General features: G+C 48.4%; 1 protein-coding gene and 1 long non-coding RNA gene across 2 annotated transcripts; both read right to left on the reverse strand.

Moving 5' to 3' along the window:
- Window positions 1-550: 550 nt before the first annotated feature.
- STC2 (stanniocalcin 2) lies at window positions 551-11,415 on the reverse strand. Its single transcript, XM_002744565.7, has 4 exons — window positions 11,054-11,415; window positions 8,884-9,026; window positions 6,265-6,476; window positions 551-1,745 (listed from the first exon to the last, which is right to left on the reverse strand). The coding sequence occupies exons 1-4, from the start codon at window positions 11,202-11,204 to the stop codon at window positions 1,343-1,345; spliced, it is 909 nt and encodes a 302-aa protein (XP_002744611.1). The 5' UTR covers window positions 11,205-11,415; the 3' UTR covers window positions 551-1,342.
- Window positions 11,416-16,944: 5,529 nt separating this feature from the next.
- LOC118151338 (uncharacterized) lies at window positions 16,945-23,171 on the reverse strand. Its single transcript, XR_004739503.3, has 4 exons — window positions 22,567-23,171; window positions 19,630-19,818; window positions 18,774-18,874; window positions 16,945-17,254 (listed from the first exon to the last, which is right to left on the reverse strand). It is a non-coding gene; the product is annotated as an uncharacterized LOC118151338 (long non-coding RNA).
- Between the last annotated feature and the right edge of the window lie 2,403 nt (window positions 23,172-25,574).

A 25,574-nucleotide genomic window follows, 5' to 3' on the forward strand; every position in this document is an offset into this window, starting at 1 on the left:
CCTTTAATGAGTATCCTCACCCTCCCTTCCTCATATTTTGAGTTCTGTCTCTTCGCTCTACCTTTCTTTTGTCCCACTGGACTCCTCTCCTTGTTGCTGAATTTCCAATTAGGATCTAGAAAATCCTGTCCCTTAGAGATTTTCAGCAGTCTCCTTGATTTTATTTAAAAGGTCAGCATTTCCTGATGGGAATTACTAAGCAGTCTTCATTCTCTTCTTTCCTTTCCCATCCTCTCAGATGGTGAAGCCAGGTTTCCAGCTGGGCCTCCTGGAGTTGCCAGGACGCAGCTTTACCAATCTTGGCTGAGGGTCAAGATGAGATAACAAAATCCTAAGGGAAATTTGTCAAATGTACTCCCCATGTGTGCATTTTCCTCTGGGCATAAGGTTTCCCCCAAGTGGGCAGGAGTCCACGTCAGGCAGTCAGATGTATTGCTATGTCGCTGTTTGATAGCTTTTAAAATAGAACTTAAAAAAAAAAAAAATCAGCCTCAAAGGATGGGCAGTTTTTAAAAAATCCCCTTTGAGCTGGTTTTAATGACCCAGTTGCTTTGTTTGAAAGCCATTTATTTAGATGACAGATATGTAGATATAACTGGACAAATAAAAAAGTGAAATGGAGATTTGAAGCAGTGGTAAAAATATAAACTCATAGGGGCCGCTCCCTTGGACAGTGTGCCCCCGCCCCCAGCCCAGACAGAACAATGGCTCAGAAATTACACAGAGAAATGACACTCCTCCCACCCCTCCCCCCGCCCCCACCAAGAGCTCTGAACGGCAAGGTCCCATGCAAGAAACTTAATTTCAGTTTGGCACCAAGCACCCCCTCGGCCCTGCCTCCTCTCCACCCGTGTCTTGCATTCTAAGCGGTATTTATTTTTACATTCACTCCTGTCCTGGAATCCAGCCACCCTGACTTCGTGGAGACAGCACCAGAGGCTGCTGCACCATAAGCTTTGGGGCGGTGCCCGGCACCCACTGTGTGGTCCAGCCCCGGGGGTCCTGCCTTACCCTGCCCCTCCCGGTTCACCTCCCCCAGTACAGAGCAGCCACCACCCATTTGCTCCACAGATGGAAAGAAGACAAAGATACAAGGATAACGCGGGGGCGCTTCCTTGAGTATGTGTAAGTGCAGAATTCACCAGGCACCCCCGAGACCCCGTGGCCCCAGAGGTCTCCATCTCACCTGTCCGTTCCGAGAACACACACCTCCATGAAGTCTACAGTCCCCACAGAATCCTGCATGTGACATCCCCCCGCTCTAATGGTAAATGTTTTGGAATGTCCATAGATAAGAAAATGGACGGCGCAGAGGAAAGCTTTCGTCGCCAGGCCTTTCGTTTCACCTCCGGATATCAGAATACTCGGACTGTTCATCCTCCCACTCGCTGCTTCCAGAAGGTCCCTGGGCCCCAAGGCCCCCGACTCTACCTCGAGCATGGGGGTTTGGGTGGCTCTTGCTACCTCTCTCGCCCTTGGTGCCTTGGCCGGTCTCCCTACTGCTGGGTTCTGGGAGATGATGTCCTGCTTCCCAGTGGTGGGCCCTGGAGAGCTTGGCTGTGTCCATGTGGGGCTGGCGTTCGGGGAGCTCCGTGGGGGGCCTCTGGATGGCGGAGGTGCAGAAGCTCAAGATGGAGCACAGACTTCCCCAGTTGTGCTCACACTGAGCCTGCACGCTGTGGGTGATGGCCTCCTTCACCTCCTCCCCACAGGTCAGCAACAAGTTCACGAGGTCCAGGTAGGGTCTAAAGGTTGAAAGCAAAGATTGAGAGAGAGAGAGAGAAAGAGAGAGAGAGAGAGAGAGAGAGAGAGAGAATGGAGCAAGTCCTGAACAGACCACAGAAGGCAGAGGTGATGCCGGGAAAGAGGCATGGACAATGCTTGGCTTGGGTTAGGTGGAAGAGCTCTCTCAAATGACTTCAAGCCTTTTCTCACTTGCTATAAAGTTCTGGTGGCCACTGTGTTCCAGGCTCATAGGTGCATAGGGTAAGAGCTTAGGGCTCTTAGGATGAGAGCTTAGGACCCTAAAAGGAAGAGTCTCTGGGGAAGGTGAGGACTCTAGGTGCCTCTATGAATAATGACAGGAGGGCAGGAGAGCTCTGGGTGGGTTTAGGCTACACTAACTAGGTGAGTTTCAGTTTGAGTGGAGATGGCTCTGGGGTCCAGTGGAATCATAATTAGGCAAATGGTGCAGGGCCTTACATAGACTCTCAAACAGGGGATTCTTTTTGGTAGGGAAGGGGAAGCCAGGAAGGTTGAGGGCCATGTGCCTTCTATGAGAAGCTCCCAAGAAACTGTTTTCCCATGTCTGTGTTTGCCTGGGGTTTAGGCTCACGATAAAGACGGGTGTTTTTGAAGTTATTGGATGCATTTCCTCTACATCTGGAGGAGTCTGGAAGAGCTGAAGTGGGAGGTAGGAAGACCACCTTCCTGGGACGTCACTGCCCATACATTCCCTCTCTCAGTAGTAGAGGCTGAGGAGTGGGTGTGGCCATCTACACATCTTTATTCTTTCAGTCTGAGCTTCCCTGGATTTGGAGGTGAAGGTTGGTGGTCAGGGCCCCCTGTGTTTGTGCGACCAACACACCTAGTTCTGGAGGGCAGAGCCAGTTGCTCAGGCCATTCTGGCTGTCTTAGGTTGTTCTTTAGGGAAACTGCTGGAAGAAATGATTCTGGGGGTGGACAAGGTGTGTAGAAGGCAGGAGCAGTGTGCATCTGCTTTTTATATTTACAGGCCCATCTGGTAAGGACTGTCCACAGCAACGGGTCACTCATTGAGCTTTTTTTTTTTTAACCTCTCACTGGTCTTTAAACCGCCCCCACCAAAGGGGGTATAGAATGTTTCATGCGGCTAACCAGCATTCCTAGTCAGTCCTCACTGGCAAAGTTTCTGATCTATCTGACCACAAGCATTGCAGCTCTGGGCCATTACCCTGAGCAGGGAAGTCACCCTGGAATGTGAGGTCGTTCATAACAAGGAGCAACCTGATTTGTCCTCCTTAAGCCTGGACTGCCAGAGAGGCTGTGTTACAGCCTATAACCCTTTCTTTGCAAGTTGGCAGTTGTCGATATGTGGATAGAGCAGATTGTGTTTTGAGAGATGTGCAGTTGTTTACTGCAGTTTTATTAATTAGTCCTCAAGTTGAAATTGAGTCCTCACTTCATGGATGCAAAAAAAAAAAAAGAAGAGCGGGGAGAAGGTGGCTTTTGGAAGCTTCTGGGCTTCAGGGTCCAGGGCTGGGCTGAGAGCAGAGCAGAGAGGAGGAATGTTCTGGCTGATAGAGATCAAGCTGCTTTTCAGGGCCTGCTTGATGACTTTGGAGTCAGCAAGTCTGTGCGTGGAGGCTGAGCAAAGGGCTTTGAGCCCTCTAAGGCAGGCCCCTGACAGTGCAAGACAACCTCACACTGTCTCCTGGGGTTGTCCGGAGGTGAGAACGCAGGAGGCAAATGCTCCATGCGTGTTTGTTTCCTTCTGTTTCGTGAAAACTAGAACCTGCCTCTGGAGCTCAAGTTCACTGAGTGTATCTGCTAAAGCGGCAGCAAGATTATAGCACCTGACTGTGCCTGCCTCAGCCCCAGGGCTGAGTATCTGTCTTTCTGAAATACTAACTGGATTGGATGCTGTCTTCAAGCTCCTTTCCCCGGAGTAAGGGGAAAGCTGTCTTGGGAATATACAGATGGCCTCTCTTTTGCCTCCTTGGCCAGGGAGTTCTGTCTGCCAGATGAGCCCTCAGAAGCCCAAGGCCAATCTGGATCTGAGAAGGCTGGACGAGCCCACACTCTCCTCTGCCCTTGGCCCTTTCTCAGGAGGAGGAAGCTGTGAACTGCGGGGAGGGGTTTGTGTGCCGAACCAAGTTCATCTAAGCCCTGTTCTGAGCTGGCATGGTGCCTTCTCAGGCTGCAAGCTCAGCCCGTGTCTAATGACAAAGTCTAGCTCATTCAACTGGGTGTCAGCAAGGCTAAAGGATTTAAAAAAAATACTTGGAGGGGGGTGTGCCTGGGGACTGCCAGCACCCAGCGACACAGTGAGTGGGGGCCAGGGGGCCGAGGCAGGCTGGCTGCAGCTAGGGGGAAACAGATGCTGTGCAGAAAGTGGGGCAGGCAGGAAGGGGCGAGGGGAGCAGGGAGGAAGAGCTTGAAAAGAGCAGCATTAACTGAGGGTGAGTGTTCTGGTGTGGTGGGGGTTGGGTTGAAGAATGGGGGTGGTACAGATTCTGGGGTGACTGTGATTTCTCTTCTCTAAAATAAAAAGCAAATTCTGGAGGCTCTCTCCTTTTTTTTTTTTAACCAATGCCACACATTCGGAAATGGCCTTCTTGATATTTGGGGACCGATAGGATACTTTAAATCAGTTAAGATGGCTGGAGAAAAAAACAACTGAAAAACAGGCCGTTCAGCCAGAAGTGCAGCTGATGCACAGCCACATCACGGATTCAGAAGGAAAGGTAATGGGGGTTTTTGGGAAGCTGGAGTTAGGGGAGACCCTTGCCTAGAGATGCTGACTTAGCGGGAAGCTTGGTGGTCCTCTCGCTTCCTAGCCATGGGGCACTTACCTCTTCCACAGGCACCTGAAGGAAAGGAATTCTAGAGTGTTCTCCTTGTGTAGTGGGGATATATTTGATAAAAGGAAAAGAAGCCCACCGTATGTGGGGAGCTGTGAGCCCTTTCAGGTCTAGCAGGGAGGGGATAGGCCAGGAGCAGCTTTGAAGTCTATTCCTGACAATTGGCTTTAGTCGTGTATACCAGCAATTCCAAAGCTAAAAAGCAGGAATCAAACCTCAGTGCCAGTTCTCTAATCTCTTAACTTCACTTTCCTCCTTTTGGGCATAGTGATTTCTGTCTGGTAGCATCTTTGGGAAAGATAAATGAGAAGACCCCTGTAAATGCCCTGGCCAAGGGCCTAGCACATTAGAAAACATGACAGCTATCATTGTTGTTGATGATGCTGTGGCTGCTATTGCTCCTTTACAAGTATTTGAAGAATAAAAAATATTTTATAAGGTATTAGCCTAACTCAAGGAAATGCAACATTATTTTGCTTTTTGCCAGAGCTTCCTGCAGTTTCGCCCGGACAGGGACGGTTGCAAGACGCCTATGACCTTATAATCAAGCAGAGAGTGACAGGAGGTGGTTGCTGTCCTTTGTCATCTAAGTGGTGTTGATATTGATAGGGACATAGCTGGAAGAAGGTTGTGGCATAAACCGAGGAGCAAGAGTTCGTACAGTTATACTGATTTGGCTCAATGAGTCACCATGGAGAGACCAACAGTGCCATCAAACTGGTAATGGCTTATACTGAACTGGCTTGGTGAGTGGCTTTCTGCCCTGTGTCTCTGAGGAAAGAACTATCGTCAATATTAAAAAAAATATATTCAGGGGTGCCCGGCCTTGCCTCATGTTAGAAACAACTGTGTACCAATGTGCTTTATCATGCTGTAAAATTTAGGATCCTCTAGCTGGGATATTTTATAAGGAATGAGATGCATCCCGAATTTGTCATTGAATTTCAAGTCTTCAAATAAGTAAGTTCACATTTCCTTGTTTTGGCATAAAAGTATTTGGCTGATTAAAGTTTTTGCCATTTGTTTTGTATTTTTTCTGGGAGGGCACCAATGTGTTAGAGAAGGTGAACCAAACCTTCTAAGGGAAAGGAAAGTTAAGGAGGCAGGAAAAGCATCGAGAGCTCTGCTTTTGGCACTTAAGAGTATAGGTTCTGGAGCCAGACTGCTGGGTCCCAAGCCTGGCTTTGCCTATCACTAGCTGTGTGTGTTTCACCTTAGTGAGTCTCAGATTTTTCATCTGTCAAATGGAGGTGACAAGGGCTGTGGTGAGGATCAGGTGAAAAAGTCACAAGGAGCTCTTAGCCCAGTGCCTGGCACTTAGTAAAGAATCAACAAATGTTATTATCAATCTGCTGTCTGTAAGGACACCTCTACAGCTACTCAGAATAGTCAGAGAATAATGGGTTCTTGGCTAAGGGGAAGATGAAGAGCATTTTTGAAATGACATATTTCATGCTTAGTAAAATGATTTCCCATTTCTGTTGCTTGTGATTTTGGGACTGATGAGAGAATTCTCTTTTTCTAAAAACCTGCAGGAAAGGAGCCTTCTAGGAGAGTCAGTGTAGCTTTCCGAAGTAAATGGAAGCCTTCTCCATTTGTCAGGCATCCAGCCTCTAGAAGCAACGTGGCTCTCCTCCCATACACATTGCCATCCTTGCTGGGCAGCCCCTCCACCCCAGGCCCTCTGCGGGGCAGTACTTACTCCTGCAGCAGCATGTCCTTGAAATGGATCATCTCCACTATCACCTGGGTGTTCTCCTGGGCCACCGTGCACAGGTCGTGCTTGAGGTAGCATTCCCGCTGCAACTGCAACACCATTTCCCGGATGGCTGGGCACTTCCGGCTTATGCAGCCGAACCTGTGCCGCAGAGCGTGGGCCTTACATTTCAAGACGTCTTTGATGAATGACTTGCCCTGAGAACACACAGGCCAGGGAAGGGAGAGGGGGCAGAGAGCAGTAGTCCTTGTTACATGCTTGGACATTTAAGCCCTTTTTGAGTGTACACAGGATGTTTCTGACATCGAAACCCCAAGGCCCCACCTGAGATGGACATCCTCCCAGGTGACAGGCAATGCCACATAAGGAGGCATGTCCAGAGTGACAGGACAGCTCCAGCACTTGGCGGCAAGGGATGTTCATTCTGTAGACTAACACCTCTCCCTTCTTCCTCCCCTGCTACTCTGTGAGTTTCCCTCCAACTGGGCTTCCATGGGTATATGTCCCTCAAGTAGCCCCATGTTGGTTCAGCGTCAACTTTTCTGGAACACAAAGGGAATTTGGCCAGATACAAATTCATAAATCCTTCACGGTTCTCAGAGAGCAGTTTTCCCTAAGAGGAAGGTGCCTGTTTGTCCAAATCTCACACTTTTCCTTTGTCCCTTGATTCCAGGAGCAACACCAAGACTGAGTGCTGACTGTGCCTCCCTTTCTGCCTCAGTCCCTCCCTCAGACCCAAATCCATACCTTGTCTCCTCCCACCCTACCAGGAAGAGTGTTCTTTTCCTTTTTGAAAATGACTCTACTCCTTTAAACTGTTCGGATTATTGCCTCTAAAAGGCTGGCCTGGCACCCTGCCTGGCAGCATCTGGAGTCTGAACTGCCGCACTGGGGGCCCCTCCCCCACGCTCCCTGCCTCTGAGTGGTGAAGGCAGCCAGGCATACATCTGGCCTGCATTTCTCTTTCCTGGCAACCCCGTTTGATTGTGCTTACCCTAGAAAGGAGACAGCTGTTGGGGGTGTGAGGGGAACTTGGTGCTGCTCCCTTGTCAACCTCCCACAGCCTGTAGGCATTGTGGGATGCTTACTCAGGAATCCCCGCACCCCACATTACTATAGAAACGAGCTGTCAATAGAGAGGTCATCCCTCTGTTTTTAGACAGGCCTGGAAGTCACTGAGTTGAGAAAGTAAACGGGTTTAGGTTGGAAGCAGGAAGCTAGCCAGCGCATTTATTTTGGTTCTCTTCTTTAGCAGCCATAGAAATGTCTACAGATAGCGTCTGATCTCTGAAAAACCATGTGGCCCAGGCACCCTCCCCACGGCCCCCTCTTTTGACTCTCCAGCCAGAGCCAAATGGAATGGAGGGCAGGGTGTGCCCATTTATTAAGCAGTTGTGCTGAGCATCGACTTGAAAGGGATGCCTCTAACTTGAGAATATATTCCTGTTGGTTGAGAAAAAAAAGGAAGATTAATTTCTGCGAGGGCTGTGGCCATCTGTGCTTGGTATTCTTCCCTGACCTCCTGTAGGATTGCTGTTAAAAACACATCTCTCCTCTGGATTTCCTATTATGTTTCCTAATTCCCGTTAATCCAGAATGATGCTTTATTAGGGAGCCTCGAGGAATTCAAAGTTGTACCTCTTTCCGATCCTGGTTTCAGTTTTCTCTCTGGCCACTGCACCTCCTCTGCAGTGCAGGCTGCTGGCCCCGTCATCGCCTCCCCTCCTGGTTCCCAGGCACTGCTTTGTCAGGCTCACTACTCCATGTCAGTGGATGGTGACTGGTGACATCCATAAATCTCACCTAAACTGATGGCCACCCTTTCCAATAAACTGAGGGAGAGAGGTTTCTGAGATATAGTAACGGGGTTTCCCCAGGGCATATAAGCAGCCAGGGAGAACATGAAGTAGGTGAGCCTAGTGCCATGCCACATATCATCTAAAAATGTATTTGAGCTGTCAGCACTGGAGCCATAAGGTTGCTTGTGGTGTTCCTACCCTGCCCTGAGCATCAACTCAGCGTTCCCCTTGGGACCCTGGGATAACTGAAGTGGGTCAGGCCTTGACTATATTTATTATATAGAGCAAAAGGGAAGTGTGGAATTGAAGGACTCAATCAGGGTTTTGACCTGTCAGGTTTGAAGAGAAGGATCTGCTACTCAGGAGGAACGGAAGTCTGCCCTTTTGGACGTCCTGAGTTATTTGGGTTGCTAGCACACATACCACATGATGAATTTTTACACACTTTTGTCTCATTTTCCTAGCAGGTGAAAATGGCTTTTGAAATGTATGATTGGGTGTTCCTGCCCCTGCACCTCATGCAGTGGGCTTTGGGGATGAAGTTCTTGGTGGCCAGACACAGCATGTCCCCTTACAAGGTGTTTATCACTTATTATGACATTGGTCTCCAGTCCACCCTGTCTATGAGCTTATGAGGGCAGAAGGGAGACACTGGCATAATGTTTTACACCTAGACTGCTGCTTGCAAGCACTAAAACACACCACAAGGAATAGCAAAGGAAGTTAGTTAACAAGGCTTTCTAATGAACATTTCAATCATGTATGCCCACCCCAAACAATCTTCACGCTCTGGAAGGATTTTTACCTGGGCATCAAATTTTCCAGCGTTGTGCAGAAAAGTCATGCAAATTCCATGTAAGCCCCGAATCTCACAAGAGTTGTTCTCGAAACATTCAAACATGCCACACCCCACATCGCCAGCTTTGACCAAACAGTGCTGGATCTGCGCTAAAAGGAAAATCACATACAAATAATATACAAAACTCTGACCCATGCTGGACAATGCAGAGAGGTCATTTGAAATAAAAGTAACAAGGAAAATTTAAGGAGGAAAAAAGAGTTAGTAATGACGATTTCAGGACCTGCGAAACAAAATTTCGTCCTTTAATCTACTCATGAAAAATGTCCCTGTTTGTAAATATTTGTAGGAAGGAGCCAAAAAATTACAAAAATCATAACCAGAAGGTTGGTCTGAGCATTCCTCCGTTTCATCTTTCCATTTTATTAAAGTGTGTGTGGGAATACTTAGTTTGAGAGCAAAATATATTCCAGCTTTTTAAACCCACAGATAAAAATAAAGTTGAAGACTGTGCTTCATCAGTGAAGTACCCTTCTCTACTTGATCTGCAGAAGCTGCTATTAAATCACAGCCATTTCCTTCCTGACACCCAAGTGACAGCATCTAAAAAGCAGTTGCAATTCAGCTTTATGATTCAACACCTAAAAATCAAAACAAAATTCCTATTAAGGCAGTGCCTCCCAACCCTTCACATTAAAATACCAGCTAGGGAAGCTGCGGTTGGCAAGCAGGCTTGGGAGTGGAGTTAGACGGGGGCCAGCCTTTAGAAACACCACTATCCACGGTTGCAGGCTCCTTTTAATTAGGCATAGGGATGAGATATCACTCAATCCCCTAGAATTCCCACAGCCTGGGAGCTGGCAGCTCTTCTTCACCAAATGTGGCCCCCGTTCCTCTCTCCGAAAGGACAGACGGAGGGAGTTAACTGTCAGGCTGCAGCGTGCAAGGCTTCTTTCCTCCCTCCCCACTACCCAAGTCTCTGATTTAAACCAACCACAAAATTACATCAGAAAAGTATTTTTTGGAAGAAGGGCGGGGTCGGAGCAGATAATCCGCATTCAGATTAAATCTAGGAAGCGAAGGAGGGGCGTGTATTATTGTTGAGGGTCACCAACCACCGATAATCAGGTTCAGTTCTCAGCGGAAGCTCCAGAGGAGCGAGAGGGTGGGAGAGGGTCTCGGGGTGGTGGGGGTGCCGGCCCCAGCATGTGGAGGTGACAGGCTCTGGAAGACCCTTCGCGCCGCCGGGGCAGGACTGCGCAGTGCCGAGATTCACTCTCTTGGGGCGTCCCTAATGGGCACTCGTGCTTTCCTACTCGTGCTTTCCTGCTCGTGCGGTGAGCGAGCGCACGCACGCCGCAGCCGCAGCGATCGCACGGCTCCCCAAAGTCGGGGGAGGTGGTCGTGGAGCGAAGGAGCTGTTGGCAGATTTTCTTTCTCGTTCCGAGCTGGGAAACGGGCCAGCCCCGTGCCCTGCACGCCTGGCTCTGCTTTGCAGCTTGCGGGTGAGCCAAGAGCAGGTCGAGCAGAGGAGGCGCACAGTTCGGGTCGTGTCACCATTTCTTGGCTTGCTGACCTGGCTAGGAGCTGGGGATGGCGGCAGCACAGTGGAGGTACGCTTTGCGCCACCCCCACGCTCCCTTCGGAAAGCAGTGCCCCCGGGGGAAAGTTCGCAATGCCAGCTGTCTCGCCCGCAAAGTTCTGGGATGTCGGGCAGTTTTTGAGGAGTGGGAAGACGCGGCGCTCTTACTGAGGCCGGCTGGCTGGGAAGAGAAGTTCGCTGGGTGCAGGGCGCAGCCTAGCTCCGGGGACCCCTGTGCCTCCCGCGTGCAGGCCGGGATGAAGCACGCTTTGCACCGGACCCGGGACTCGGGGGCGGGGGCTGGCGCTGGCAGCGTCAGACGCTGCTTCGTTTCCCCTCGACCCTGGGGAGGACAGCAACAAGTCCTGTCCCAGCCATTTCATCACCCTGCTAGCACGTACAGATTCCGGGCTCTCGGAACCCGGCGCGGACCTCGCCTTGCCTCGCGCTTCCCTTCGCACGTCCCGTGCCATCCCAAGAGTTTGGGTGGCCCTGGGTGGGTGCTTGGCTCCCGGCGAAACGCCTGGGGAGCGCCGCGTGGGTGCACGGTGCACTCTCCCAGCAGCTCCTGGCTGCGGGGGCGCCTGCACTTACCTGTATTCTGCAGGGACAGGCGGCCCTTCTGCTGGGAGCTTCTGTCTTGCGGACCTTGGAGTGGGTTGTTGGCGTCCGTCCCTCGCGCTGGGTCAAAGGTGGCCAACACAAAAACCAGGGTCACGAACTGGCTCAGCCGCTCGGCACACATGGTTCTTGGTATTAACCTACTACCAGGAGACCTGGGTCCTTTGTGCTCCCCTCCTCCTCTTTTTCCTTCCCCTCTACCCCTCCTTCTCCTCCTCTTCCTCTTTGCTCGCCTTTTCCCTCCTCCTTGCGGCTGCAGCTCGATAGAGGTTACACAGCGCCCTCCAGTAGCACTCGGGAGAGCATGTGACCAGGCCGTTAGCAGCGCCGCGAATGTCCAGCAATGGCAGGGATGGTGCCTCAAATATCCCTGGAAGCTCTGGTGTCACTTGAATGAAGGAGTCGAGCAGGTGTTGTCCCGGCGGCTGGACCAATCCGAGACCCCGGCCCTTTTGACAACACGGCCGGGAGGCGGGGCCTGCGCCCAACTACTACAGGAGGAAGCCGAGCTCCGCCGCGAGCGCCCGACAAAGTTGCCGACCTGGCGGCGGTGACGCTTTTGAGTGTGTGTGTGTGTGTGTGTGTGAGCGAGCGCGGCCGGAGATGCGTGCGCGTGTGCGGGAGCTCCAGGGCAATGGCCGAACGGGCTGTAGAATATAAAAGCCAATCCCAGCTCCAGTTGCAGCTAAAGGGGGACGGTCGGCGCTAGGACAGTGTCCCTGGGGCCCCTGGCTCGCGTGACACCCGCATCGGGTTGGGAAAGTTTTCTTTCCCCGCCATTTGAAATTGAGTGAGATTCCCAGCCCAGAGAACTTGGTAGATTGAAGCAATTTCCTGGGCACAGTGATGCTGTGGGCCAACTGAGCACACTTGGGAATTCCTGGCCTTGTGACAATTTGCATTAAAAAGAACCCCGCTATTGAAGACAGGAGCGGAAGCACTAGATATAGTCTTTGGGCTGAGCAACTGCACCTTATTCCCGCTTGGGTGGGCCGTGCAACACCTGGAGGGTGTTTTCTCATCCTTCCCCTAATCCCGACCCTATTCCAGGCTGGGCTGCAGGGATCTGGGTGACAGTCGGGACTTGCATCATTTCCAGGAGGGTGACAGGGAGGCCCAAGGCAGACCTGAGTCAGCCCGCCGCGGAGCTTCGCTTGCCCGGGAGGCCAGAGCTTGAAAGGCAACTTTACGCGTCTCCAAACACTCCTGCATTTTCTCAAAGCGCTGCCTGCCACCCAGCTCCGGGTTCCCTTTTACTCTCCAGTCATCGGACGGAGATGGTGAGAACAAAAACAAAGACAAAACAAGCTAAATCCAGGGAAATTACTTCTATCTCCTCCCTTTTCTTGTTCGACCCCCTCCCCAGGAATCGCCGGCTCGGGATAGCCCCGGCTACTTTCTCCCCCCGGCCCGCGGAGGGAAGGAGAAAGTTGGGCGCAGCGTGAAGCGCCTCTTCCCCTGCTGTGTGTGTACGTGTGCACGCTCACGTCTCCCCCGCGCCGGGGCCGGGGACAAGAACTGCTCTCGGCCCAGTTACCCCACGGCTCAGCCCGGGGGTCTCGTAGGGCAAGCGGAGGGCAGGGACGCGAGCGCCGGGACAGAGAGCCTCAGGGCACACACCCCCGGCGTTGGTGCGCTGTCGCCCCTCCCCCTCGTCCCCACCCTCCTCCAGGAGAGCAGGTGAGCCCGGGTACCAGCTCTCGATCCCCCACCTCCGCCCCGCGCGCCGCCCGCGCCCTCTGCAGTAATGCGCCTGGGAAGTTTCATCACCCACTGCCCAGGCGACGCGGCCTCGGGTCTCCGCGGCGGGGCGCACTGCCAGCCTGGTTGGGGCCTCCAGGTGACAGGGCTGGGGGAGGGGGTGCGGAGACCCGCCGAGGGCAGGTCTTTTGGCTGCCGCTTGGCTTCCAAAGCTTCCCTTCTCTGGGTCCCGGCGGAGGCGGGGGACCAGGGTGACCGCCGCTGGCCGCGGCTATCAGACGCGTGGAGCTGAGTCGGAAGGGAGAGGAGGGGGTGGGAAGGGCGCCTTCAGAGGGGGATTCCCCTGGGCTGGAGCACCAGGGAGCATCCATAAATGGTCACTTTGAAGGTCCGAACCTGCATAGGTGGGGAAAAACTCACCACTCATGTCCAGTATTCTAATAGTAATTACTCCCCGCAGCCTCGGATCTTTTGTGGAAGGACGGGCAGATACAAATAGATTAAAATGGGCAGTTCACATTGCCCACCCTGCTTTTGTTTGCATAGTTAACTTAGCTTCCTTTATTAGTTTATGGAAAAACACTTTTTGTAGATCATTATAAACAAAGCAAACAAACAACACAGCGGCATTCTGGTCTCTCCTAATTCTTTAAGGCTCTGAATTTCCTGAAGCCAAGTGGTCATTTGGTCCTACTCCTGCTTATGGATACAGTTTCACAGACTTTCTTTCTATGTGGCCTCTTTCATGTGTGAGAACGTGATTGAAACGGTTACCTGGGCACAGTGATGAGCAATATTGACTTTAAAAGGGCATAGGGTCACCTAGTTTTTTGAGAAATAGAAGTAGTAGAGAGCTCTAGGGGGCAGGAGCAAGACTTCCTTTGCCAGATGCAGACACTGAGTGTACTGGGCAGAGGCCTCTGAGGATACCTGGAGCAAGGGCCAAGCAGATTGAGTTCTCCTGGCTCTTGCTCTGCCCAGCCCCCCTGGGGCTGCCCTCAGAGGACCTACATAGTTCCAAAGTTTGTCCTGAGGCAGTTTGCTCCCACAAAGGGACATTCCTGATTTCCACCTCAGTCGACTGCCCCTTTAGAACTAAAAGAACGCATAGTAGCTAGAATTCAAGATGTTGTAAACACAGGCACTAATTCCTAAAGGTTTATCGCTAGGCCACTTAGCCAAGTCCAAAGCTTCCAGATAAGAATGCCCATCTCAGTGGGATCACCAGGGCTATGTAAATTCCCCTGCAGAATTACTAGGCAGTTTGCTGGGACTGCCAGTCTAGGCCACAGGGATAGAAGTGGGAATGGGGGCTCAGACTGGTGACTTTGTTGTGATTGATTCCCCCTCTCTCTGGCTGATTCCTTTAGCTCTGTAACTAGGGCCAAGTTTGGCAGACTGTGGCTGATGAGGGTGGGGCAGAGGACGGTAATAATTATCATTATTACTATTATAAAGCTAACATGACTTGAGAACAGACACCGTGCCACAGACCACAGCCATTGGTGTCTCTCCAGACCTAGGGCCTGCCCTAGATGGGAACTGAGACCTGGGAGGTCTCTTGGATGGGTCAGCTGTTGCTGCCCTGTGGTTCAGCATTGCCTGTCTAGATGGACCCTCCTCCTCAGTTTAATGCACACCCAGTCATGGAGAGGCACACCTAACTACCTTGTGTCATGCAGGGCCTTCTGTGGTTGATGCCTGGAGCCCATGTTTTCCTGTCTAAATCCACTTTGCTAGTTACATGCCGTCAACACTGAGTGGCAGGTTTTGGGGAGGGGGTATTTGGGTTAGACCATGAAGGATGGGGGAGGATAGTGACAAGGAGAGGCAAGGCAAAGAGTGGGCATGGCAGGTGGGAGGACCAGCAGGAGTAGATGCATGGAGAGGATCCGGTGGGATTTGTATCAGGAATAGGGGTTGCCCAGTGAGGTGTGAAAGTGGGACATCAAACTAGGGAAGTCGGCCAGGGCATGTTGTCAAGGCTGGGCCCCTTGTGACAAATCTGTGCTCCTCATGGAACATCTGACGGTATTTAAGGATGAGACAGTAGGGCACTTTGGACCTGGTTCTCTTTAGGAATTAGGAAATACTCAGAGGCCCAGAGCTGCCACTGTGGAGAAAGAGGAGAGGAGTGGGAAGGAATTAGTTGGAATCTTCATGTGCGTCTGGATGCCCAGCAAGACAGACATGTTCTTGCTCAGGTGTGAGCCGAAGGGGCTTTAGCGGATGGGCACAGTTCATGGGCACTGAGTCAGTGATGTGCAGGTTGACACATGCTGCCTGGTACAGGCTTTCTGAGTTCCGGAACCTGAGTGGAGAACATGGCTTGTACACGGGGAGCTCCGCCCACTGCAGGCCCCGCCCCCTCGGGGCTGACTGTCTGGGCTGATGGCACCACCTTATGGTCGGAGAGAAAACTGTCTGACCACACGGGCCTCAGGACTCTGCCTACCTGTAAGGCCTGTGGCTCTAATACTGGATTTCTAGCCTTCTTCCCAATTTTCTTACCTCTTCTTAGCAAATCAATTAATGCAGATTTAGCCAATTTCCTTGCAACAACATGCTTTAATTCCCCCATCAGAGAGATCTCTTTTAAACTTATTTTCCCTCTTGCTCCCCTATCCTTTGATGGTTTTCCTTTGTGAGCCTCAAATCTACCCTAATCTTGGCTCCTGTGCATCATACCTGTATGAAGGAAAATAAAAAAAGGGGTCAAGGTGAAATCGGACAGAAAAACATATCAAACTGCTGCCATCAGGCCTTCCAAATTATCTTGCAAGCAGAGTCTCTCCCTAAAAAGCCTCCGTCTCCCAGCACTTTGGAAGGCTGAGGTGGACAGATCGCTTGAGCCCAGGAGTTCGAGACCAGCCTACACAACATGGCAAAACCCTGTCTCTAAAAAAATACAAACATTAGCCGGACATAGTGGTATGTACCTGCAATCCCAGCTACTTGGGAGATTAAGGTAGGAGAATGGCTTGAGCCCAGGAGGTCGAGGCTGCAGTGAACAGTGATTGCACCACTGCACTCCAGCCTGGGTGACAGAGCAAGACTCTGTCTCAAAAAAAAAGCCTCTATCTTTTTTCATTAAACTGGTTATTTCATTAAATATGATTCAGAATAAAGGAGATTATATCTTCAATATTTGGGTTTGTTTATTAATACTATAACCAAATTACATTCTGCTCATTTATACCAAACAAGTGCAGTGCCCAACAACACTATGAGTTAAGAAGGATTTTGTGGGGTTGGCCTGTAAACCTATCATGCATAATATTGTTTCTTGGAAGAAAATATATTCTGAGTCCCCAAAACAACCAATTTTGGAGTGTTGGAGCACAACACTTTTGTGAATTGGGCATTTCCTCTCTGTTAACAGATCAATAGTCAAACCATTCATGGATTGACTGAAAATACAAAAGACAAACAGGATTGAGAAAAGAAAACCCAAGAAAGTGGGAACACTGTATCCCTCACAATAAAACCATTTACTGGAAGGAATATAAAGTAGTAAACACTGGGCATCTGATCGTGGTCTGAGTTTTGTTAGCGCCTTGCTCTGAAGCCTGAAGGCCTCTCTGTTTTACATAGGTCATAATTTTTGCTTCTTGGTTGTATCTTGAGAGGAACTCCAGGAGAACGTATTTCAGGCAAGGGGCTGCCTGGCTTCCATGGAGAGTCCTGTCTGGGCCCAGAGGCGCCAGGCATTGTGGTGCTGGAATATTATGATAGCGCTCTTCCTGGGTGGGTTTTAACTTTGATTTGAGAATGGTTAGACTTCAAGTGGATGAAGGAAGAGTCTTCTTGTGGAGCAGTTTTCTATGGAGCCAGATATTGAAAGCTTCAGGAAATGATCAAATCTATTAATGCGATTTAACCTTCAGTATGTTATCAGGGTCCATTGGACCCAATATCAGAGTTTGAAAGTTATTACTATGTTTTTCCTGAGAAGTTCTAACATTTTGTGAGGATTAGTATTTCATAACTTTTGTTTGTTTTTAGAAGTCTCTGAAGATGAAAGATAACATCTAGTTTTTAACAAAAATAGAGTAAAACTCATTCTATCTTAAAGTTACCATATGACTATTGAAATAATTTATACATTTATGATATGTCATAGGATCTTAGTGATCTTCATTTTCTTATATCTTTAAACATCTCTCATTTTATCACCCTAGAAATTATTTCATCATTACTCATCAATTATTGCCAATTATCATTAAAAAAACTAACAAGAAAATGGGAGAATGATGCAATCACCTGGAAGGATGAGGCAACAATGAAACAAATGATCACTATTGCATCATCCTTCCGTTTTTTTTTATCATATTGCCCAAAGTATAAAAGTATACTTTCATCTCTCGAGAAAGTATAAAAGAAGACAGAGGACATCATCGTTGGAGTCTTCTTCTTGCTTTCATTAAATAGAGTTGTAAATACAACTATATTTTTTCATTTTTCTGCACAAAACTGAAAAGAGAAAAGTGACAGAGGAAAATGTTGTACAATTATTAGTCAAAACAGAAGATGAATGCAAAGAGACAGCAGTTGGAAGGTTTTAAAGATGATGGTGAAACTGACTGAACTGTATAAGTGAAGTCTCAGGCTATGAGCCCTACATGATGATAACCTAGATTAGTTTCCTCAGATTTAAGGGTTTGTGAGTAAACAATATATTTCTAAGGACAACAAAAAATATGATATTCTTATCCTGTTAGTCATTCAATAGGAATGATTTCATCACACTATATTTTGCAGCAAAAACTTGGAGCTAAAACAATGGGGGCCAATTTGTTTTTACTTTTTACGTTCATTTACTGAACTTACTTGATACAGTTTGAAGGGGACAAATGATGAAGTCAGATCAAAGGTGAGTACAAAGATGATTGAAAAGAAATAGGTGGTATGGAAAGGAAAGAAAAAATCATTGGACTAAACATTCTAACTGGTGTTTATACATTTAAAAATAAAAATGCTTTTCAATTACGAAAAAGTAGACAATTATCTTCTCCTGAACAAAATTATGAACTATCAAAGGTAATATGTTTTATGTTGCAAGTGTAAGAAGAACGAGAAGTAATGATGAGCTAGAACTTATTAGAGATTTCCTTGAAATCTGGACTTGGTATTTATAAGATGGGTCTGTCCCAGGTTTATGCACGACAGCTGGTGAGCAGTTAGTTGCATTCAGAAAACATTGCTCATTTTGGGCCAATGTACATTCAAAGCCAGGAAAATATGCTGTGAAAATTTGCTATTACTAACGTCTCTAGTAAAGTTTTTAAAAAATGATCCTTTTAGTCTTACTTCTGTAGATTTATTCATAAAAATAGAAAGAATCCATTGGACCCTGATGGTAAAAGATGATGACAACTCTTTCCTGCTACACTGGGTGTTAAGATTATAGAGGCAAAATACCAAAACAAAAATGAAGTAAACTCCTTCAGCAAATGGACGTCACTGTAGAGGGCTCCATTCCCAGCCCTTCCTTACACAGGCCCATCATTGATTGATAATGACATTAAAGACGGGTGGTTTAAATGTGAGACATTGTCACATAGGCTCTCTGCTTATTTATTGTAACTCGGTTCTTCTCAAATTCTAGTGGGCATAAGAATTACTGTATAGGACTGATATAATAACTCATGGATATCATATCTTAATGACTGTTTTACAGACTGTTTAAGATTAATTTTGACCACAGAAGATTTTTCACTTTGAAGATTTTAGAATCTAACTCACTCTGTGGTTATATTCATTCATTCAACAAACTCTTGTGCATGCCTGTATACTAGATTTGGTGGGGCATCCGGGGAAACAGGAAGAGATAGACACAATTGCTGCCCTTATTGTGGTGGCAATCGAGAGGGAGGAAGCAGTAATTTTTACAGCATCACATGGCAAGAATTACGATACAGATGAACCAGGAGGATGGGTGAGGGACTTGTGAAAGATGTCAACAACAAAAAATGTTAGTTTTTATACTCACATATTATTAAACTGGATCCTGAAGAATTGGAGGGTGGCATTTTGAGGATGGAGAAGAGGAGAAAGGAGAATCCAGGCAGTTGGATCAACTCATGCAGAGACCTAGAGAGGTGAGCAAGTGGCAGGTTGGAAGAGCTGGGTGATTTAGCATGGGTGGGGGGAGCAGCGTTTGGGGTAGGAGAGGACTCATGGCTGGAAGCTTGACTGGGGTTAGACCCCAGGACCTGTTATGTCTGGCTTCATCTGCAAGTAACAGAAAGCCAAATGCAAAAGTCTTAAACAATAAAGGAGAGGTGTATTATTCCAGGAAGTCCTGAGGATGTGGGAACTGCAGATGGATTGGAGGGGAGACCCCTGAGGCAGGGACCCATTGATAAGTCTGGTGGTAAATTCGAGATGGGAAGGAAGAGGTGACTTTGAGAAGCTTGTAGGGACAAACTGGCATGAAAACCAAGTTTTGCACAGGAAGGGTAAATGGGAAAAACGATGGCAGTTTAGAGCTCTCTTTGACTATGTCCTTGTCACCTTTCCCTCTCTCCCATCCTATAACACCTTCCCCACCCTTCCACCATCCCTGATCTCCAACGAAAACCCCAGAAGTGATCTTCGATATCCTCCTTTTGTTCACACCTCTGCGTGAAACTCATCATCAATTCTTGTTTTCCCCTTCCCATTTCTACCCTCCAAGCCTCAGTTATCTCTGTCTTGAACTATTGCGGGGTTAACCAGCTGATTTCTTGTATCCACTTTTGCCAACCGATATTCTCTCCAAACCAAATCCTCTGCATCATATGTAGCCCGATTAATAATGAAAAAACCCAAATCAACGAGCAAAATGTCCCCAAACCAAATCATACCTCTCACTTGCTTAACTCCAGAGGCCAGCTTGGAATAAAACCCAGTCCTGTCCACATGGAAGGCTCCGGGAGACCTGGCCCTGCTGGCCCCTCCCCTCTCACTTTCTCATGCTCTTCTGGTGCCATTCTTCTTTACTTCAAATAGGCCAAGCTCTTTCCCCTGCTGTGGGTCCTTAATGTAGAGTGTTCCTGCAGATCAGAGGTCTCGGTCAATTATTACCTTTTTTATTTATTTGTTTTGTTTCTTGTCTTATTCCTTCTCCTACCCAAAATGAATGATAAATTCCCTGATGGAGAGGACTTTGCCTGTCATGTTTAATGTCTAATTCCCCAGCACCCGCTACAATCCTTGACACACAGCTTTAAATGTATGTGTGTGTGCCTGTGTGTGTGTTGGATGACAAGAAGGCCCCTAGTCCCATTTGCGGAAATGGGACTCACAGAGGGGGAGCCCAGTTTGCAGGGGAAGGTGTTGAAAGCAAAGGGTGAGCAGGCCATCCAGGTGGGATGTACAATGGACAACCCACTCAGATCCTCCCTACTCTTTAACACTTTCCCATCCCATACTGCTTTATGTGGAGATTATGTATAAGTTAAAAGTGCTTATAGACATGGCCCCTTTAGACCTCTCTACAACCTTGGAAGGGAGTAGAATGATTACTCTCATTTTACAGAATAAAACCTCAAGCACAGAGATTCTTGTCTGAGGCTCACATAGCTGGAAGGCTCTAAGTCCAGATTGGACCTGGGTATTCAAATCCCCAGATCTTTGTATTTTATTGTGGTTCTAGAAGTCATAACCCATTTTCTCCACCTTTACCAGTGAACAATAAGGAAGACAAATCATGTTGCAAAATACTTTCATTTTGATGCTGATCAAAGTGAGGTTAGTTTGCACATATATATATATATTTTTTTTTCATAAAGCTAAGCCCTATATATGTGTGTATGTATACATTTTCTCCCTAACAACTTAAAACCTTGAGAAAGGCAGAAGAACTAGGGAGAGAGAAAAATATAACTAGAAGAAAGGCCTCAGAGGAAACAAATGAAAAAAAACAAAGGTAAGATGATAAACTAAAAGACAAAGAACATATTTAGATTCTTCTTGTTTTTGGCAAGGTTACCAACAAAGAGATGTGGGTAACAAGATAAATTAGGCTTACTAAAGTAAGAAGGTTTATAATTGATGAAGAAAAAAAGGAGAAAACAGTTCCCTGGGGGGAGGCAGAAGAAAAGCGAGGTGGGGGGGGCAGAGGGAGGCAGCCATGGCCCAGCACAGCTCAGCCCTGCTGAGCCATCCCCAGACGGTGAACACTGGAGGCCCAGCGTGTGGTGGGTGTTTAGGGGAGACAGAAAAGGGGAAGATGTTAGGCCCTTTGACATCAGTTTGCTGATGGCAGCCACATGGGGAAATGTTTGAGGGCAAGGAGAGATGATCTAAAGGGTGTGCAGGTGGGGATGGCTTTGGTATGGGTGGGAGGGGCAGGGGCTTGGAGCTAGGTGTGGAGGGATTTGAAACACAGCCTTGATGTTGATTAGCTGTGTGACCATGGCCAGATTACTTAGCCTCTCTGAGCTTCAGTGTGGTCAACACAGGCACAGGTATAATACTGTGTACTTTATAGGTTGTTGTGGGGTTAAATGTGTTGTGTCACAAATCTTGCTTAGTGCTTGGTGCCTGGCAGGCACTGCATAGCCATTGATTCTCCCAGTGATCAAAGCAGCGGGTGGTGGCTGTAGCCATTCTCTGACAGGTATCTGTAAAGAGTCTCAGTAAGAGTTGTGACCTTCTGTTTTTTGGGTACTGTTGTCAAGTCCTCAGGAGGCAGGAAGCAAGGAAACAAAGTCAGTGAGCTGTCCCCACCCTCACCTTGGGTGGCTCCATGTAGATGTGGAGATTGGGGTGGCTTTGATTTGTGAGGAAGCTGTGTGGGTTGTAACTGGGTACGTTTTTATTTCCAGGTTACTGTGTGCAGTAACTTACCACATTTGCTTTTTGAAAACGCCTTACTGGGCTGCTGTAGTAGAAAGAGAAAATCTTTCATTGGTGCGTGTATGTCGTCCAAATGGTATTTTTAAAGATTTATTTTTGAGTGTTCACGATGTTCTTGAATAATGTTTCCATAAGTACGGTCAAAGATAAAACTTGCGCGGTGCACGAAATCTGGTCGTGCATATTTTGGAGTGTGACCGTCTTTTGACCAGCCGTGGGATCCATTTGTCAAGTTTTTCACTGACTTGTGTTTCCTTAGGAGGACTTGCTTGAGCCGGCTTGCTGAAGGAGAAACTTCTGAACATGGGCCAAGCTAATGGTGGTGGCCCTGCCGAGTGTCAGCCCTTCTCCTCTTACCTGCATCAGTGTGGCTCTCCAGCTGGACCAGTGGAGGCCAGAGCCTCACAGCTCAGTCACTTATCAACAAGCAGCTGATGAGTGCCTTTGATGTGCTGGGGGCCGTGTGGGGATCTGGGGGACACAGGGTGACGTAGATGGACAAGACAGCTGGTTGCATGCAGCCGATCGAGTAACAAGAAAAGCGACGTGACTAAGGGTCGATGCTAGCTCGGGTAGTCAGGCAATGACAGGAACTGGGGTCATTTCTCCAGGAACTTGAAAGACACAAAAAAGCCAGCCAGGCAGGAGCAGCACAAGTGCAAAGGTCCTGAGATTGGGATAATTTGGCTTGTTTGAATCATGGAAAGCTGGGTGATACTATGGTTGCAATGTTTGTCCCCTCTAAAACTCATGTTGAAATTTAATCTGTAATGTGGCAGTATTGAGAGGTGAGGCTTTTAAGAGGTGATGGGTCATGAGTGCTCTGCCCTCATGAATGGGTTAATTCACTTATGGGTTAATGGATTAACGGGTTATTATGGGAGGGGAATTAGTGGTTTTATAAGAAGAAGGAGACCTGGGCCTCGTGCTCAGCCCCTCACCATGTGATGCTCTGCACTGCCATGAAGATTCTGTGGAGAGTCCCCAGCAGCAAGAAGCTCTCACCAGCTTGGCCCCTCGACCTGGATGTCTTGGCTTCCATAACTGTAAGAAATACGTTTCTTTTCTTTATAAATTACCCAGTTTCAGGTATTCAGCTATACGCAACAGAAAACAGACTAAGACAGTTGATGTGGCCAGACCCTAGTGAGTGCTAGGGGGGTGGCAAGAGATGAGTGCTCTAGGGCCAGGGGCCAGGGAAGGAGTGTGGATTTTATTGTAATACATGATAGAATTCTCGAGCCCTGTAAGACTTGGAGAAGAAGGGCAGGGAGGGCATCGTAGACAGAGGGAGTACTAGGCAAAGGCTGGGCAACAGCATGGCTTGTTAGGGCCTGGGTAGATCACAGTGGCCTGGGCAGTGCTTGTCTCCCTTCCCATCTCTGCTCCTGTTTGCAGCTCTGCCTCCTCTGCGTTTCTGGACCACCTGGCAGAAAATGGCCTCCCTTAACTCTGGAAGGTCACACCACTGCTGTACGGAGCCCAGCCCGGAGCAAGCTGGAGTCTCTCAGTTCCAGTTCCAAATTCCTAATAGTTCCTAATTCCAGAGAAGAATCTGATTGGCTCATATCCCTAGTCCAATGCCTGTGGTTAAGGGGGCAGGGTCATAAATACAGACCCATCCCACAGACCCACTTTAGTCCTTCGTTAATTGAGAACAAGTCGGAATCACAAACTGATGGTGTTCCATGGACAGATATCCTCCAAGAGCCTCTGCTGTGGATAGAACTGCAAGATGGTCTTGGGAGCGTGTAGGTGGGGATGGCGGTGGTGTGGGTGTGAAGGTTAGGGGCTTGGAGCTAGGTGTCAAGGGATTTGAGACTCAGCTTTGATGTTGATTAGCTGTGTGACCATGTGATGTGTGATGTGAACTGGTGGTCACCCTGGGACCCTGTGGGTAGGGTGGGAAGGGCAGTTCCCTACCATGGAACCTTGTGGTACACAAGACACCAAAAGGCCCCCAAAGGTGTGAGCACTGAAGATGTGGAAGGAAGTGTGGCCGTTCCACATGCCTGCTTCTGTTGCCACGAAGGAATTCTCAAGGTCTAGAACTCCTAGGTCAGAATGAATGGGAGGGAGCAAGCACCACAGAGAACAGCATGAGAAGTTTGAAAGTGAGGAAACAGTACAAGGAAGGCAGAGAGTAGGTGGAAGCCTGGCTAGAGAGTGATGCTCAGTCATGCCTGATCAAACATATCCCAGGAGAGCCTTCCTCACGGGCTCCTACAGGGGCTGTCTGGACTGCAAGGCAGGAGGGGAAATGGCTAGCAGGTGGCTGTCATTTTCTCATCATGCTCCCCACCTTTAGAAGCACAGTCCTCTTGTGGCTTTCACTACCACAGGAAGGTCATCAGGGTCCCAGAGGGACTTCTTAGGGTCCAGGTGGCAAGGTCAGCATGGAAAGAATGTTTCTGGTCTCCCGGGCACTGATCTGAATCTCCTGGGCCCCTTTCTCGTGCTCCACACTGCGCTGTGCCTGCCTCATTCTCTTATGTACTGGTTTGCTCCATTCTCTGACAGAGCCCACTAGTTCTTTGCAGCAAGTAAGATTCCTGAGTCAGGGCTTGCTGTGGAAACTCTCCTTTTGTGTGACTCTCATGGCTCTGTACACAGCAGAGGCTCTTGGTGGATATCTGCCCATTGAATGGAATGGGTTTGTGAGTCTCATCTGTTCTCGATTAACAAAAGACCAAGGTGGGTCTATGGGATGGGTCTGTATTTATGCAACTGATGTCAGAATCATTCAGTCAGTGGTCATCTGCTTACCACCTTTGTGGGTTTTGGCATATCTGCATTTCACCCCTACAGTGACGGACTTTCTACTTTTAAAAATGATTGACTCTCTTTTTTTCACTTAGAAAATTTATTTTAGCAGGAAACTTTATACCATGACCGCACATGAAATCCAGTATCTCATCCCTATAAATAGAAGGTGATGGTAAAATTAAATACAAAACTCTTAAATAGAAAGCATATGCCCATTGCTCCCAGAATCATCTCCAGGGCAACAATAAAACAGACATTATATCTGGGGAACTTTGATTTGTATCATGGGTGAGGATATGTTTAGGAAAATATTAACAGTCCCTGGAAAATTTCTGGACCTTGGGCAACTTCCCCTTCCATGAACTGTGGACCTGGTAGCCAGGGCCGCCACTTGCTGTGGGTGGCTCTGAGGAGGCAGCCTGAGTGACCAGTGAGAGGGTCACAGGAAGCTAGGGCTTGGCCCTCAAGCTCTACTTCTTGCCCTCCTGCCCACTCTACTCTCCTGCTGGGAGTAGAACTCACTCTCTCCTTCCCCCGAGAGCTGCTCATCCCAAGAACAGCTGCGGAGGAGGAGGCTGAGCAGAGCGAACAGGAACTGGGCCTGTGGAACACAGGCTGAGCAGTGGGCTTGAAGGAGGAGAAAGAATGAGGCGCAGATGAGTAGCTGGAAGATGGAGGGGAGGGGACTGAGAAGTGCTGGAGGGTTGGCTGTAATGCCTTGCAGCAAGAGAAGGGTTTTGGCTGAGAATGAGAAGTCAGCAGAATATCTGTTTGTCTGTTGAGTCTTGAGGTGATAACTGGGTGCACGAGCCCCAAAGCAGTATTTTGGTTCTTAGGTTGCAGTGAGTGACCCTTCTGTATGACAAAAGAGTTTAGGAGTAAAATGCAAGGTACAAATGTAAAAGCAGTATGGGCCGGGGTGCGGTGACTCATGCCTATAATCCCAGCATTTTGGGAAGGCAAGTCAGGAGGATCGCTTGAAGCCTGAAGTTCAAAACCAGCCTGTGCAGCAAAGTGAGACCTGATCTCTATAAAAATTAAGTAAAGTAAAATAAGTAAAAGCAATATGATGATTATTAAAGTGCAGGCTCACTCTCTCAGTTGTTTGGATTTGGTTTAATTACAAGTTGGGATTTCAGCAGGCTAAGAGGTCAATGGCGCAGTGCGTCATCAATAAACCTCC

The sequence above is a fragment of the Callithrix jacchus genome, chromosome 2 (assembly GCF_049354715.1).
Source record: "Callithrix jacchus isolate 240 chromosome 2, calJac240_pri, whole genome shotgun sequence".
Taxonomy (NCBI): Eukaryota; Metazoa; Chordata; class Mammalia; order Primates; family Cebidae; genus Callithrix; species Callithrix jacchus.

Excerpts from the sequence above, each read along its gene's own strand:
- STC2 (XM_002744565.7), bottom strand. The coding sequence starts at position 11,204 with ATGTGTGCCGAGCGGCTGAGCCAGTTCGTGACCCTGGTTTTTGTGTTG. Across the intron at positions 9,027-11,053 it reads CCTGTCCCTGCAGAATACAG|CGCAGATCCAGCACTGTTTG; the intron begins GTAAGTGCAGGC and ends TTTTCCTTTTAG. Across the intron at positions 1,746-6,264 it reads AAGGACATGCTGCTGCAGGA|ACCCTACCTGGACCTCGTGA; the intron begins GTAAGTACTGCC and ends TTCAACCTTTAG.